Source organism: Physeter macrocephalus, chromosome 11, assembly GCF_002837175.3.
Source record: "Physeter macrocephalus isolate SW-GA chromosome 11, ASM283717v5, whole genome shotgun sequence".
Classification (NCBI taxonomy): domain Eukaryota; kingdom Metazoa; phylum Chordata; class Mammalia; order Artiodactyla; family Physeteridae; genus Physeter; species Physeter macrocephalus.
Window position 1 is genome coordinate 169,655,851 of NC_041224.1, and position 15,503 is coordinate 169,671,353.

Consider the following 15,503-nt stretch of genomic DNA (forward strand, 5'->3'; position numbering starts at 1 on the left):
CACACACACACACACACACACACACACACACACACACACACACACACAAACATATATGTGTATATCTACACATGTACACACAAATACACACACACACACACACACACACACACACACAGAGATACCTAATGATTTCATACTGATATTTCCAATTCAGTCATTCAAATTCAGGACTACACTACAAATAACAAATGCTGGAAAGGGTATGGAGAAAAGGGAACCCTCCTACACTGTTGGTGGGAATGTAAGTTGGTACAGCCACTATGGAGAACAGGTGGAGGTTCCTCAGAAAACTAAAAATAGAATTACCATATGATCCAGCAATCCCACTCCTGAGCATATACCAGGACAAACCTATAGTTCAAAAAGATACATGCACCCCTATGTTCATAGCAGCACTATTTCACAATAGCCAAGTCATGGAAAAAACCTAAATGTCCATCGATAGACAAATGGATAAAGAAGATGTGGTACATATATATATACAATGGAATATTACTCAGCTATAAAAAAGAATGAAATAATGCCATTTGTAGTAACATGGATGCAACTAGAGATTATCATACTAAGTGAAGTAAGTCAGAAAAAGATATACCATACGACATCACTTATATGTGGAATCTAAAATATGGCACAATTATAAAGCAATTATACTCCAATAAAAAAATAAAATAAAATAAGGCACAAATGAACCTGTCTACAAAACAGAAACAGACTCACAGACACAGAGAACAGACTTGTGGTTGCCATGGGGGAGAGGGGTAGGGGAGGACAGGACTGGGAGTGTGGGATTAGCAGATGTAAACTATTATACATAGGATGGATGGATAAACAACAAGGTCCTCCAGTATAGCATAAGGAACTATATTTAATATCCTGTGATAAACCATAATGGAAAAGAATATTAAAAAAAAGAATGTCTATATGCGTATAACTGAGGCACTTTGCTATTACAGCAGAGATGGGCACAACATTGTAAATCAACTATACTTTAAAAAAATTAAATTAGAAAGAAACAAATTCAGGACTACAGAGTTTTTCCTTGATTCCTTCTATCTTAAATCTATTTTGCCTTTCTCCCACACCAAGAATCCTGGTTCTCAAGGACATGGGGGATAACAGAATTAGAACATTCCATGACTATTAAGCTGCTCTACTTTATGTTACACAAAAACATTTCACAATATCAAATCATATCACCAGCATTATGATTACTGAAAAGCTAAAAAACTTATTTTCTGCATATGCTATCAGCATTCTCCTTTCATTTTTTAGTTTATGGTTGTACTGTTATGAGACAATCAAAGAAATAGGGAAGCATGACCTATACTTAAAAAAAAAAAAGTAGTCAATATAAGCTCACTCTGAGTGAGCCTACGTGTTGGATTTAGCAAAGACTTCGAAGTACCTATTATAAGTATGATCAAAGAATTAATAGAAACTACGTTTAAAGATTAAAAGAAAATAGCAAGTCGACAAATAGGGAATCTCAATAGAAAAATAGAAACTATAAAAATTAACCAAGTGGGGATTTTAGAGTTAAAAAGTATAACTAAAATGAAAAATTCCCTAAATGGGCTCAACAGCAGCTTTGAATAGCAGAAAAGTCACTGAACTTAAGATAAATGAATAAAAATCATCCAATCCAAAGAACAGAGAAAAAAAAAAAGGCTGAAGAAAAACAGAGACACATAATGATAAAACTGCTGAAAAACGAATCTTGAAAGTAACAACAGAAAAATAATTAATCACATAGAGGGGAACAACAGTTAAGATTAATAGTGACTTCTCATCAAACATAGTGGAAGATATAATCAAAGTGATGAGAGAAAAAAAAAATCACCAAGAATTCTGCATGGCGTAAAACTGTCACTCAAAAATGATGGCAAAATAAAGACATTCCCAGATAAACAAAAAGTGGGAGAATTCATATCTAGCAGACATGCCCAATACAAAATTTTAAAGGAAGTCCTTCAGACTACAAGGAAATGACAACAGAGGGTAATTTGAAACCACGGGAGTAAATTAGTAAGAGTACTAGAAATGTAAATATGTGGTTAAATAGAAAATATTGTTTAAATATATTTTAAAATCTTTTCTTCTTTTAATTTATGTAAAAAAATAGGATTGTATGAGGAAATAATTATTATATCGCACTGTTGTGTTTATAACATATAGAGACATTAGTAGCAAAAGGAGGGAGGAAATAAAGCTATATTAGAGCCAACCTGCATATTTTACTGAAATAGATTGATAATTTAAGATATGTTTTGTAATTCACAGAGGAACCACCATAGAAATTTTCAAAAAATACAGGTAAAAAATCAACAGAGGAATTAAAATGTAATGCTGACAGGTATTTGTTTAACCCAAAAGAGGGCCATAGGGAGGAACAAAGAATAAAAAAGACATGAGACATACAGAAAACAAAGAGCAAAATGGCAGATGTAGATCTAATCATATCAGTAGTTACATTACATGTGAAAGAGTTAAATATTCCAATCAAAAGGCAATTTTTTTAATACTGGATAAAAAAAGCAAGCTCCAACTATCCGCTATCTGCAAGAGATATACAAGAGAGGTGCTTTAATTCAAAGACACAAAGAGGTTGAAAGCAAAAGGATGAAAAAGATACACTATGTAAACAGTAACCACAGATGGCTGGAGTGGCTATATTAATATCAGATAAGACAGACTTTAAGTGAAGAAATGTTACTAGAGACAAAGAGGTATCTATGAAAAACCTACAGCTAACATCTTACTTAATGGTGAAAGACTACACGCTTTCTCCCTAAGATCGGGCAGGAGTAAGATAAAGAGGTCTGCTCTCACTACTTCTATTCAACATTGTATTGAAGGTTTGGGACAGTGCAATAAGGTGACAGTAGAAATAAAAGACATACAGTTTGGAAAGGAGGAAGTAAAACTGTTTTTATTCACAGATGACACATCCCATATGTAAAAATGCTAAGTAATCGATCTATTAAAAAATGATAAGAACTAGTTAACAAGTTCAGCAAGGTTGCAAGATACAGCATCTATATATAAAAATCAATAGTATATATATATATATATATATATATAAAAGAGCAAAGAATAATCTGAAAATAAAATTTGAAAAACAATTTCATTCACAATAACATAAAATGAATAAACTACTTAGGAACAAATTTAACAAAAAATTCAAAACCTGTGTAATAAAAACTGCAAAAAAATTTTGAGAGAAATTAAAGAGGATCTAAATAAAAGAAGAGACAATGGATTGGAAGATTCACTATTGTTAATGTGGCAATTCTCCCTAAATTGATCTAGAGATGCACTGCCATCCTTATCCAAATCCTGGCAGGCTTTTTTTTTTTTTTTGTAGAAATTGACAAGCTGATTCTAAAATTCATATGGAAATATCAAAGACTGAGAATAGCCAAAATAATTTTGAAAAAGAACATAATTAGAGGGCTTACACTACCTAATTTCAAAACTTGCAATACAGCTACATATTCAAGATAGTGTGCTATTGGTTTAAGAATAGACATATAAATCAATGACACAAAATAGACTCCAGAAATAAACCTTTCTATTTATGCTCAATTAATTAATTCTTTTGCTAAAGTGTCAAGGCAGTTTAGTGGGAAAAGAGTTGACTTTTCAACAAATGGTGCTTAGACAACTGGATATCTAAATGCAAAAAAAAAAAAATTTAACTTAGACTCATATCACAACATACACAAATATTAACTCAAAATAGAGTAGAGACCTACGTGTAAAAGCTAAAACTATAAAACTTCTGTAATAAAACACAAGAGAAAAACTTTGTGGTCTTAGATTGGGCCAAAATTTCTTAGCTATGACACCAAAAGGACGATCCATAAAAAGAAAAATTGGTTAAGTTGGACTTCATCAAAATTAACTTTTCCTCTCTGAATGACATAATTCATAAAAATGAATACCAGCCACAGACTGGCAGAAAATATCTGCAAATTATATATCTGATAAAGGACTTGTGTCCAGAATACATAAGGAACTCTTACAACTTGATAATAAGAAGACAATCCAATTGAAAACAGGGCAAAAGATTTGAAGACGTTTCACCAAAGAAGATATAAGAATAGCTAACAGGCACATGCAAAACAGCTGAACATCATTAATCATTAGGGAAATGCAAATTAAAATCACCAGATACCACTACAAACCCACCAGACTGGCTTTAATTTCAAAACTGCCAACACTAAATGTTGAAGAGAATGGAAAGAAGCTGGAACTCTCATACACTGCTGCTAGGAATGTAAAATGGTACAGTCACTCAGGAAAACAGCTTGGCAGTTTCTTAAAAGTTAAACATAAACTTATGACCCATCAATTCCACTCTGATGGATCTATCTAAGGAAAATGAAAACATATGTCTACAGAAAGATTTGTCCATGAATGATCATAGCAGCATTATTCATAACAGCCCCAAAGTGGAAATGATCCAAATGTTCATCAACTGGTGAACGGATAAACAATGGAAAAACTATGTAGCAATACAAAGGAGTGATTACTGATATATTCAACAATGTGGGTAAACCTCAAACACATTATCCTAAGAGAAAGAAGCAAGACACAAAGGACTACATATTCTATGATCCCATTTATGTGACATTTCTGGAAAAGGCAAATCTATAGAGCAGATAAGTGGTTGTCTGGAGCTGGGGGCAGGAGTGGGGACTGGTTACAAATAGGCATGAAGAACTTTTAGGGTGATGGAATGTTCTAAAGCTGAATTGTGCCAATGACTGCAACGCTTGCGTAAGTTTATTTAAAACAATTGAACTGTATATTTACAACAGGTGAATTTTTGATGTATAAATTATACCTGAATAAAGCTGCTAAAAAATAGTAGTAGCATCTTGCTTTATGATAATTCCTGGCTACCTCCCCGTCCTTCACTTTTATCTCTACCTGATCGTTCTTTTGTCTCTTGTGTCACTTGGTCAGTTTTCATTCCACTTTCAGCATTCTCCTCATTGTGGGGTCCAGTCCCAGCAAAAAGCCCTAGTGGGTCGGTTTCAAGTCTTCACAGGGGCCATACTGCTCCAGTCCCTTAGACCTTACTTGGCAAAACCCTCTCATTTTCAGCAGCTAATCTCAAACTGGCCAGGCAAGCTTTCCAGTCGTCTTGATGGCTATTTTCGGGTCTCCTGTCCTCAGGCCCCTCGGATCCCCCATTGCGTCCTTCTGCTTTCTCCCACAAAAATGCAAATAACATGCTTGTCTCTAGCTGCTGGTAGTCTGTCCCCATTAGCTTGTACTTTGGGGTTCGTGAGTACACCTTGTCCTCTAGTTTCACTGTAAATGTTGCGCGTGGGTTTTTGGTTTTGCTGTCTGGTTACTGTGTCTTTTTTAACGACAGGATATGAGAAGACCCCAAAACTATACTGCCACTGTTGTTATCATCTTCCCAGACTTCTTAGCTGCTGATTCTTACCTTTTCTTCTAGGCAGCTGACAAACCCTTCACTCTGCAGGGTTTTATTAATTTATTTATCAAACTTACCACGTGCCAGACACTGTCCAAACACACAATAATTACTAACGCACTTAATCTGCCTAACAACAGTATGAAGCAGGTACTGTTATTATCCCCAGTTTACAAATGAGGAAAGTGAAACACAGAGGGGTTAAGTCACTTGCCAAGGTCACCGCGCTTGTAAGGGGGAGGATTCAAACCCAGGCAGGTGGATCCAGAGTCAATGCTTTTTAACTACTAGACAATGCTGCCGGCCAAGAGCGCATAAAGTGTATCTGGCCTGGTAGCGCTAGCGTTCAACCGTGACTACCATCCCTGCCCCCCCAGGCCTCCCTGAGACGGGGGAATCTTACCCCTCCCTCGAAGACCAAGTTCAAATGTCAGTTCTTCTAATGAACTTGATGAACGCACCCAGGCAAGTGCTTCTTCCTCCTTCCTCCCCTCCCTCTCCTTCTCCCCACCAGCCCATCTCTTCTTTCTAGTGCTTTTCACCAGGTGTTATAATTATTTGCCGACATCCTTGTCTTCCCCATGAGCTCAGAGAACATTTTTTATTCATCTCATATCCCAGAGCTTATCCTAGTGACTGCTGCCCAGCAGCCTCTCAATAAACATACATGGAATTGGGAAGGCAATAGCTTCTTTTTTTTTTAACCAGCTCAAAACGTACTTGAAAGCAGTATAATTGCATCTTTAAAAAAATCTGTAATTCAGAGGTTTTACCAAGTCTGGCTAATGAGTTTTTCTGCGTTTTCTTCAGAAGAAACACAACATCAGATTCTTCCTGGTATTTTAACTGCTTGTTTCCAACATGCAGAGATTGTTGCTTCTGATGCTAATTTGCCGGGGAGATTCAGAGGAGAACCAGCTCCCATACCCATCAACCAAGCACCTGCCAGCAAAGAGAAGATATAGAAGGAAGAGCTAACTGAAGAAAAAGGTACAGTATCTCTGTGCCAGGCCTAGAGAATCACCACCAAAGTCACCTGTGAATAAAAAGTAAAAATTCGGGGCTTCCCTGGTGGCGCAGTGGTTGCGAGTCCGCCCGCCGATGCAGGGGACGCGGGTTCGTGCCCCGGTCCGGGAAGATCCCGCGTGCCGCGGAGCGGCTGGGCCCCTGAACCGTGGCCGCTGAGCCTGCGCGTCCGGAGCCTGTGCTCCGCAACGGGAGAGGCCACAGCGGTGAGAGGCCCGCGTACCACAAAAGAAAAAAAAAAAAAAAAAAAAAATGTAAAAATTCAAACCTAAAATAGAGAGGAAGGTGGAAAAACCAAATGTCAATTGAAAAAAACAATTCATTAATTTTTAAAAATCTTACAATTTAATGCAGGATTTTGCTATGAGAACATACAATCATATTGTAGATATCCTTACTGGTGTACAGTTCTATGGCAGACATTGCTATACAAATATAAAGGCGGGTCTTTGTAAGAAAATGTATGGTCCCTCTCACTTTCAATAGAAGGTTCTAGTATTTCCTAAGAAGTCATATTTTCCAAAGATGTCTCAGTCATTTTCTGGGTTTTAACTCAACCTCTCTGCAACTCTCTCTAAGAGCTGACTAAAAATACCTCTGCAAAAAAAAAAAAAAAAAAAAAAAAGAACGGAGAGAAAAATGATGACTTAAAAAGAAATAGGTAGGAAATATCCCTTGAAAAGAGCTGGGGCCTCCACCCCCTCCCCCCTGCCCTCATATAAAATATTAACGCATTTGACACCTAAACCAGGGAAGGGAAAGAACAGGTTGATGAGCTTTGCTCTGGCCAAGAACAGGAATGCTGCATGCCTTCCCAACACCCTCCTGCACATCCACCCCGCTTCCCGAGCAGATACATCTGGACCGGCTCTGTGGCACAGACGTCACTAAATGACCGAGAAACCCCACAGTCTGACAGGCTCAGAGAGGGTAAAATCTGCCTTCCTCCTTGACCAGACAGGACATGAATTACTCCTTCCCAACACACATGTGTCATTTCAATGGCCTGCCCTTGAGGGGCTGCCTACAAAGGCCATACTTAAACAGGCTCTCATGCTTCTGTGTCCAACTTCAGCCTGTGAGGTTTCAACTCAAAGAGCTACATACTCGGAAAAAAAATGCGGGTCTGGGAGGCTCTGGGAGCAAATGTTCTCAACACTAAACCGTGGAAAATGATAATTCTCTTTCCTGCTGTGGGAACGCCAGGATCCCATCCAGATGTGTACATGCCAGGCTTAAGTAAGGAGGGCTACAAGCACCAATTTTCCACCAAGCTAGGGGCTTCTCAGAAAGGAAAGAGTATCAGGCCTGCTTGGGGGGTGTCTTATAATAAAGCCACCATCATTGGAAACAGCCTCCAGTCTCAGAGATAAGGCAGACAGCAGAAGTCCCTATGACCTTCCCAGAAAACGTATTACTTCTTACTGAGGTCAAGGAAACCACTTGATACCTGGCCCCCTTCACCCTCTTCCAACAGAAGGACATCATCTGCGGGAAGAGCTGGACGGTCAGAGCACAGCTCCCCCTAAACAGCAGCAGGAGCGGTCACTTCCATGAGGCCCGTCTAGGCTGTCTTTTTCCTACTTACATCCTGGCACCTAGCACAGTGCTTGCATGCTTAGCTCTCAGTACATACATGCTGGAATGAACTAATTTTAAAGAAAACACACAACTGTCAGGCATCTGTGAGCCACAGCCATCTCGGCTAAACATGAGACGTTCATTCACTCACTCACTCATTCATTCACGTACAACTGTATATCAGATACTCTCAAGGTACAGATCCCTCCCCAAACCAAATAGATAAAAATTCCTGGAACTTATAGTCCAGTGATGGGAGACAGACAATAAACAGATTAGATAAGGGAAAAAAAAACACAATGTGGGCAAAGGGTCAGCAAATTCCTTTCCTCTCCTGCTTGAGAATCTGACCTTAGGTTAACTTTCTAGTTCTGTTTCCCTGGAAACCTAATAAAGCTAGAATGTCGATTATATTACGAGGCAACGTTGCTTATATTAAAAATGACCTCTGACTGATAACTTGAATCTGGACTGGAAGGAACTATAAATATCTGATGGCGACAACGCCGCTTTGGGCTTCCTTGAATGTGATGACTTACAACTGAGCATATCCCTCAGGGAGACGTTAAGCCAGGGCAGACCCCATCCCTACTCCATGTGAAGCTCATTCTCTAGCACGTGAGCCGTCACTTGATAAGGGAGGGCCAGGAGAACAGCTCCTGGGTGGCCAGATGGACTGCCAAGAGCACAGTTCACATAGGAGAGAAACCCTTGACACTGCCTGGTTGGCAACTTACGGTTCTGTTCCAGATCTGTCTCGATAGATGGCCAAGTGCGGCCAGTGAAAGTCTTGTGAGTCGGAATGCTTAACTGAACCTAAGAAGATCCCTGGGAAGCACTGTTCGTAGTACATTTGATGCCCATTAAATACGGAGAAAAACAAAGCGGAGAAAAAGGATGGGTTGGCTGGACGAGATGCCTCTGATGCCTATTTAGGATCCTTTCAGGTCTAACCAACACGAACAGCCTTCCCATTCTACCTCGCCTTTGTGAGTTAGAGCCTCTTCACTGATTCGTCTTCAGGCTCTGCTCAGTCACTTGCTCGGGAAACCTCCCCTAACCACCAGCTCCAGGTCAACTTCATTTGCAAATGGCCTCTCACAGAAATGGGTACCTTGCCGCCAGAGCACCATCTCGGGGTGTAGTTATACACCCAGGAATATAAGGACCTGGTTTCTCTCTGAAAGCAAGAAGCACGTCTGGCTGCTCACCATTTCACCCCCAGCACCTGGAGAACATCTGGCAGGAGTAGCAGCTGAATAAACACTGGCAGAACAAGTGAATGTTGTAACAAATCATCTGAAACTAAACAGAGTTGGGCAGTAGTCCTCACACCACACTGTTATGTTCCTGCTGTGTATGTTCACTGATGATACTCCTGTCCAGAGCAAGACCCAAGAGTCAGCCTGCAAATAGCGCCCTCTATAGCAGAAAATTCCAGGGTCAATCTCCGGTCGCATCAAGAGTTATTGGGAAGTATCCAAACAATAAAGTTAATTTTGATTTTTTAGCCACCACTGTTATATAACCATCTCTTTTGGGGAAAACTTGCAAAGTGAAAGGTTAAATTTAAAGAGACAGTATTGCCTTCTTCTCCTTTCCTAAGGTGTAAGCCTACTTGTAGTTATTTATTTTCCTGTTGGACTAGAAAATCCACTGGGATCATTTGCTGTCTCAACCCTAGTTCCTAGCACATAAATGTTTGATGGATGAACAAATAAGTGAATGCATAAACAAAGAACCTCCCCCTTCCCTCCTGCCTCCATTAAAATAGAAAATCACTATCCCGGACAAACCCAAGGTGAAGAACTGGAATAACCTCCTGTACCAGTTCATCTTTCAGGGAATTCCAATTCTGAATGGAGGCTGAAGGAGGCGGCCTACAGCTGGGAGAAACCGTTCGGAGAGGGGCCTTTGTGAGATGCAAGTAACTGCCAATTAGTTCACCGGCCCGCTCCCCACACCCCATGCTCTGACCCTACCCCGCCTTGTACTTTGGAAGCCTCAAATGACCTACCCCGTTCTTCTGCTGAAGCCAGGACAGGCCAACATGGATGCACCCACCTCGCTGAACGCTGATAACGCTTTGATGGCGCAGGCCTCGAACACGCCGTGGGTGCTAGCGCTTATGCAGTGCATTGAAAGCAACTACCCGTCCCCCATAATTCATTCCCCAAAATTTATCACGGAAAGTGGTCCTGGAATTTCATAATTAAAACTGACAAAGACTCCTTTGCTTTCATACTAAAGGTTTGATGGCATTAAGGGATGAGCCAGACCTAGTCTACACTGAAACAAAACAGAGAAGACTGGTCTGACACTTTTTATTACATAAACAATTACATCTAGACTGGCTTTAAAAGTCCTTATTTTCTGAGTCTAATGTATTCCTTACAGCTCTGCTGCCCAGAGCTCCATCTTCAAGAAGAGAGCACTAACTGGGCGTGGTCAGTCTGTGCGAGTGCTGAGGAAACTGGGCTGGTGACAGCAGCGGGAGGCACAGGCCACCAACCAGCTGTGTGACCCTGAATAAATCACACTGCCTTGTTTAATTCTTGTTTTTTTCTTTTCTATTTTCTTTTCTTTCTTTTCTTTTTTTTTTTTTTTAGCAGTTTTAGGTTTACAACAAAATTGATAGGAAGGTACAGAAATTTCCCAAAGTCCACAGTTCACCTTAGGGTTCGCTCTAAGGAAGTGAATAGTGTTGTACATCCCATGGGTTTGGACAAAAGTATAATGACGCCTATCCATCACTATAATGGCATACAAAGTACTTTCACTGCTCTAAAAAACTTCTCTATGCTGTGTATGCATCTCCCCTCTCTCCCAAACTCCTGGCAACCATTGATCTTTTTATTGTCTCCACTGTTTGGTCTTTTCTAGAATAGCATATAAATGGGATCTTTTTTTTTTCCTTGAAAAGACAGGTTCAAAGCCTTTAAGTCTATAAGACCACTCATGGCCCAACACAGGCTCCAGGCGGCAAACTCCCCCACTAAACACTGCGGCTTTTCTTCCAGTATTGAGCCCTGTCCCGCTGGTCCCGCTCAGTGGCCACCTGGAGGTGCAGGAGGACATGTGTAGGGTATTTGTTCATAGGAAGGCTACAAGTTTTGTGTCCCTTGTCACAATGAACCCAGATGCCTGTCAGGTGTGTTACAAACAGAGGAGCCATTTCTTCAGGCTCCTGCTCTGAGCACACCCCAGCACTGCCTTGTTTACTGACTGTCCCCCTGAGCGAAATGTAAACCCCATCAAGGCAGTGACTGGGTCTGACCTGTTCACTTAGAACAGTGTTTGGCACTAGTAAGTAACCTCCTGAGGTTCTTGATAAATATTTACTAAATGATCATTGAATGTGATTTCTCTGGATCTCAGAGTCCTCATCTACAAAGGGCAGTGATTTTAAAAAAATATGCTCTAACCATTTGGACTCCAGGATCTTCAGATTCTATACCCAACCTTCAGCTCAACTATTACGAAAATTTTCCTTATTACTGAAATGACTCATGGGAAGTGCTTAGCACAGTTCGCTAGGTTGACCCAAAGTCTTCCAGACACAGGACTGCTTGAATGACAAGTGGCACCACCGAGGTGGTCCTGGCTGGCCAGGCTGCAGGACTCACACCGGTCCATAAGCTTCCCTCCTGAAGCTGTTGCGAATAAAGGAAGTAGCCCACTTACATGGACGCCCCCCGCAACTCCCTCCATCACCCCATCTTTCTCTCAGTCCAATACGTACATGGTTCTTGCTGAGATCAGAACGTAGCCTATGGCCAAAAACCAAGTAAAACGAACGAAGTCCAACTGATACGGTGGGCATGATTCTGCTGGCACTAGACTCCTGCCAAATGAACTACCCTAGGCTTGGCCCTTCCTGATACCCCATCCTTCTCCAGACCCAAAGAATAAATTCCCTGCATCTTAGCCTGGTTTTCAGTCTTCCACCATCTCTCCACCATCCATCTTGCATCTGGACTGGAAGGAACTATAAATCCAAGAACCCTAACTTGGAAAAGGAAATGGGAACGGAAATAACATTTATTTAAAGTGACCCACATCTGATGTCACCACTTCATTCGTGTCGCTCTTTCCCCAATCTAGCCTGTGCTCTGACCATCCACCAAAAGTCCTTTCAAGGTCACAAAGGCTTTCCATGTTATCGAATCCAGTGCTTTGGTATTCACCCTTCTTAACATCTCGGCATCATCAGGTGAGCCCTTCCTCCTCTTCAGGCACCTTAGGCTTCTACGAGAACACACCCTCACGGTCCCTCCTACCTCAGGCAGCTCCTCCATGGGCTCCTCCTCCAACTCTTGCAGGTTTCCTGCTGGGTCCTGGGCTTTGCTTCTCTCTTTATGGTCTGTCCCTCTCCGATCTCATCCAGTCCAGGGCTTTAAATATAACCAACATGCTGAGACTCCCAACTTATAACTCAGGGCTCAACCTCCCCTGTGCTCATCTAGCCTCCTAGTCGACACTGCCGCTTGGAAATCTCACAGGCTCTCAAACGATACGCAGCCAAAGGCAAATCTCCGATCTCCCCTTTTCCGAATCTGGTCCTCTCCTTGTCCCCACTCCATCTAACCAGTTGCTCCGACTGCAAATGGGGAGTCGTTCCTGATTCCTCTGTTCCCCTTCCCGCCCCCGCCTCAAATCCAGTTCCTCAGCTAGTCCCCACAACAACCAACAGCAGTCCTACCATACGTCTCCAACCCATCCACTTCTCTTGGTCCCTACGACGACTGCAATCTCGGAGGTGAGCATCGAATGCCTTGGCCACCATTGTCACCTCGCCTTTGTTTTGGCGACTTGGGGATTTTTCTTTGGACGATCACTACTCTCCCATTGTACGACACCACAGTAGATCTGCCTTTTCAGGGTAAGCCAGACCAGGAGGGTCTGTGACTCTCCCCCTTCCAACTCTGCTGCAGCCACACTGGGCTCTTTTCAGGTTCCTAAACACATCAGACTTTCCTGGGTCAAGACCTTACACGTGGTGGGCCCTCTGCTTGCACCACTCTTTCTCCTGCTTGTGGCATGCTTACTTCCTTCTCATCCTTCAAGTCTTGGTCTCATGTCACTTCCTCAGGAGGCCTGGCCTGACCACCCTACCTAAGCAGGTGCCCTCTGTTATTTGCTGCACCCATTCGTTTCCTAGCATTTATTACGATTTGTAATTATAAACATTGGTTTGCTTGTTTATTATCTTCTCCCTCACTAGACTGTATCCTCCCTGAGAACCCGGACTGTGTGTCTTATATTCACCAATTCAGTACCAAGCACAGTACTGGCACATAGCAGAACTATGCTGGATAACTGACCAAACCTACTGCGTGCCAGGTCCTGTGCTGGGAGGTTTATATAGAAACACATACATTACTGTATAAACCTCTGCTCCAACCAGAGTGGTCTCCTCATACCCTGCAGAATATGTACAATACTGAGTACAGTTCTAACACCATGTTTCTACCAACTAGTTGGAAAGTACCCCTGACTCTCCCAAATCTGAGCACCTACATCATTTCAACCCCACTTCTCCAGAGCTTTACTCCCCTTCCCAAATCTTCAGCCGTCTCAACAGGCAGCCTCCCTATTTGGTTTTCTGGCAACCTGGACTTCCCCTGTCACACATGTACAGACTATCCCGAGACTGCTTCTTTTAATTAATTCCCTGAGATGAAGTTCTAGGAGGGCAGGGACTTTGTTGTTCTTTTCCGCATTAAAGCCCCAGTGCTAGGACAGGGCCTGGCTCCTATGCAATTAGTCCTCATTAAATGAACGAATAAATACTTTACCGAATGAATGAATGGGCCTGGAAACCTCAGCTCAGTTAAAGTGATTATTAGGTGTTCTCGCATTGTTTACTCTTTTACACAACCATACCATCGCCTATAAAGTTACTTATTTTCACATCTCACCCTTTTTCTTTTCTCCTACTATCTCCCACAGTGCAGGCTCATTTCTTTTTACTCTCTGAATCTCTCGAGAAATGTCATGTACAGAAATGCTTACTGGAAATGTGTCTGAATTTTCTCATGTTCCTTGCATTTGACTCCTAATGTAAAAAGCAGCGGGCAGTTGAAAAAGCAACCACTTCTGTCACCGCCAGAAGGAAGACGTACTGAAGGCAAGAACGCAGAGGACAAGGCCAAGTCGCTCCAGTGCCTGGGGAGGCCAGTGCATCGAGCCAAGCCCCCTCGCTTCCTGGCCGGCACCCTCCCCCTCCCTCCCACCCCCAACAGGGCCTGTGGGAGCCTGTCTGCTGCTACTACTGTTTCTCTGAGGCCATAAACCCAGGAACCTCAGCAGCCCATGGGACACCCCAGGCCTCACGGCCCTTCTTCCCGCCTTCTAATTCCAAGCTACATTGAGCAGGGCTGAACAGGTGCAAAGGTCAACAAGATGACTGGGGAAGTTTAAAAACTTTTAAAGGTCAATGCCTAGTGGTAATTAGAGGTCTATTGAAAGCCAACGCGTAGCGGTGACTGACTGTAATAACACAACTGCAGAAAGCCCTCCGTCCCGCTTTATTCCCTGGCCTGGCTGCAAGCACGTGGGGGATGTTGCCTGACTTCCTACCTTCTCCGAGACAGGATCTCGATCTCCCACACAGAACTCCGTGATGCACCCTAGGAAAGACGACCACCCAGCGGGTACACTTCCCAAACACTGACGCTCATTTGCCTTCTTGCTCGAATTTATCCCCTCCCTCCTTGAATTAAAACCAATTCAGAACCAGGGAAAACACACACTACAATCCATTTGGCTTACCCGGTACACCTGACATGGTGGGACAAGAAGCAAAGCTACTTGAAACGTCCTTGGCTACCCTTTGTTTATAAGAGATAGTTAAATATTCCTAAAATGACATGGAGTAAATAAACGGCATCCCAAACCCAAGCTTCTCTGGCATTGTGGCCTCAAGGACTCAAGGAGGGGTAGCACTTCTCAGAAGGCTGAGGGGAGCCCCAGGCTGAGGCCGTTTCTCTGCACAACACTGCCCAGAACACCCAGCGCCAGCGCCTCACCCCAGGCGCCCCCGCCTCCTTTCTCTGAAACGCTGGGGTGGCCCTCGGTGATTAGGGGTTATCCAAGCTAACTGTTACGCATCCCGAGCGGAGCTCGCTCACAGCAGCAGTCAAAAATGGGCGCCCTTCCTTTACACTCGGCTGTGCGAGGCTCTGCAATCACGCGAGTGACGCCCGCTCAGAGGACTTCCACTTCAGCTGGAGCCCGACCTTCCTGTGGTGCCACTTCCAGCTGGAAAGCCAGCCGGGCACCATCATCACTGGAAGTTACAACTTCCCCCGGCCTGGTTGCCTGACGCTGCGCCAAACGCTTCCACGTGCGTTCTCTTATTTGCGCCTCGCCCAGCTCTCTGGTTCTGGCACTATTTTACAGACAGAGAAACGGGCACCCAGCGAGGAGAAGGGCTGGT

At 42.8% G+C, this 15,503-nt stretch overlaps 1 protein-coding gene and 1 non-coding gene across 16 annotated transcripts in view; both read right to left on the reverse strand.

The window, feature by feature from the left end:
• The window catches only part of TTC7B (tetratricopeptide repeat domain 7B), a 249,175-nt gene that overhangs the window by 154,390 nt on the left and 79,282 nt on the right, over nucleotides 1-15,503 (reverse strand). For 8 of the 15 annotated variants that reach the window (XR_008618724.1, XR_008618723.1, XM_028496322.2 and 5 more), the window contains one exon: nucleotides 12,343-12,456. The exons of the other annotated variants lie outside the window; for them this stretch is intronic. Coding sequence is in view for 5 of the 8 variants with exons in the window: in XM_028496322.2 (XP_028352123.1) it covers nucleotides 12,343-12,456 (114 nt within the window). In the remaining 3 variants the exon portion in view is untranslated. The remainder of the gene's footprint in view (nucleotides 1-12,342; nucleotides 12,457-15,503) is intronic. 15 annotated transcript variants of the gene reach the window in all.
• LOC112066837 (small nucleolar RNA SNORA11) lies at nucleotides 11,139-11,267 on the reverse strand. The gene has a single exon (XR_002892915.1). It is a non-coding gene; the product is annotated as a small nucleolar RNA SNORA11 (small nucleolar RNA).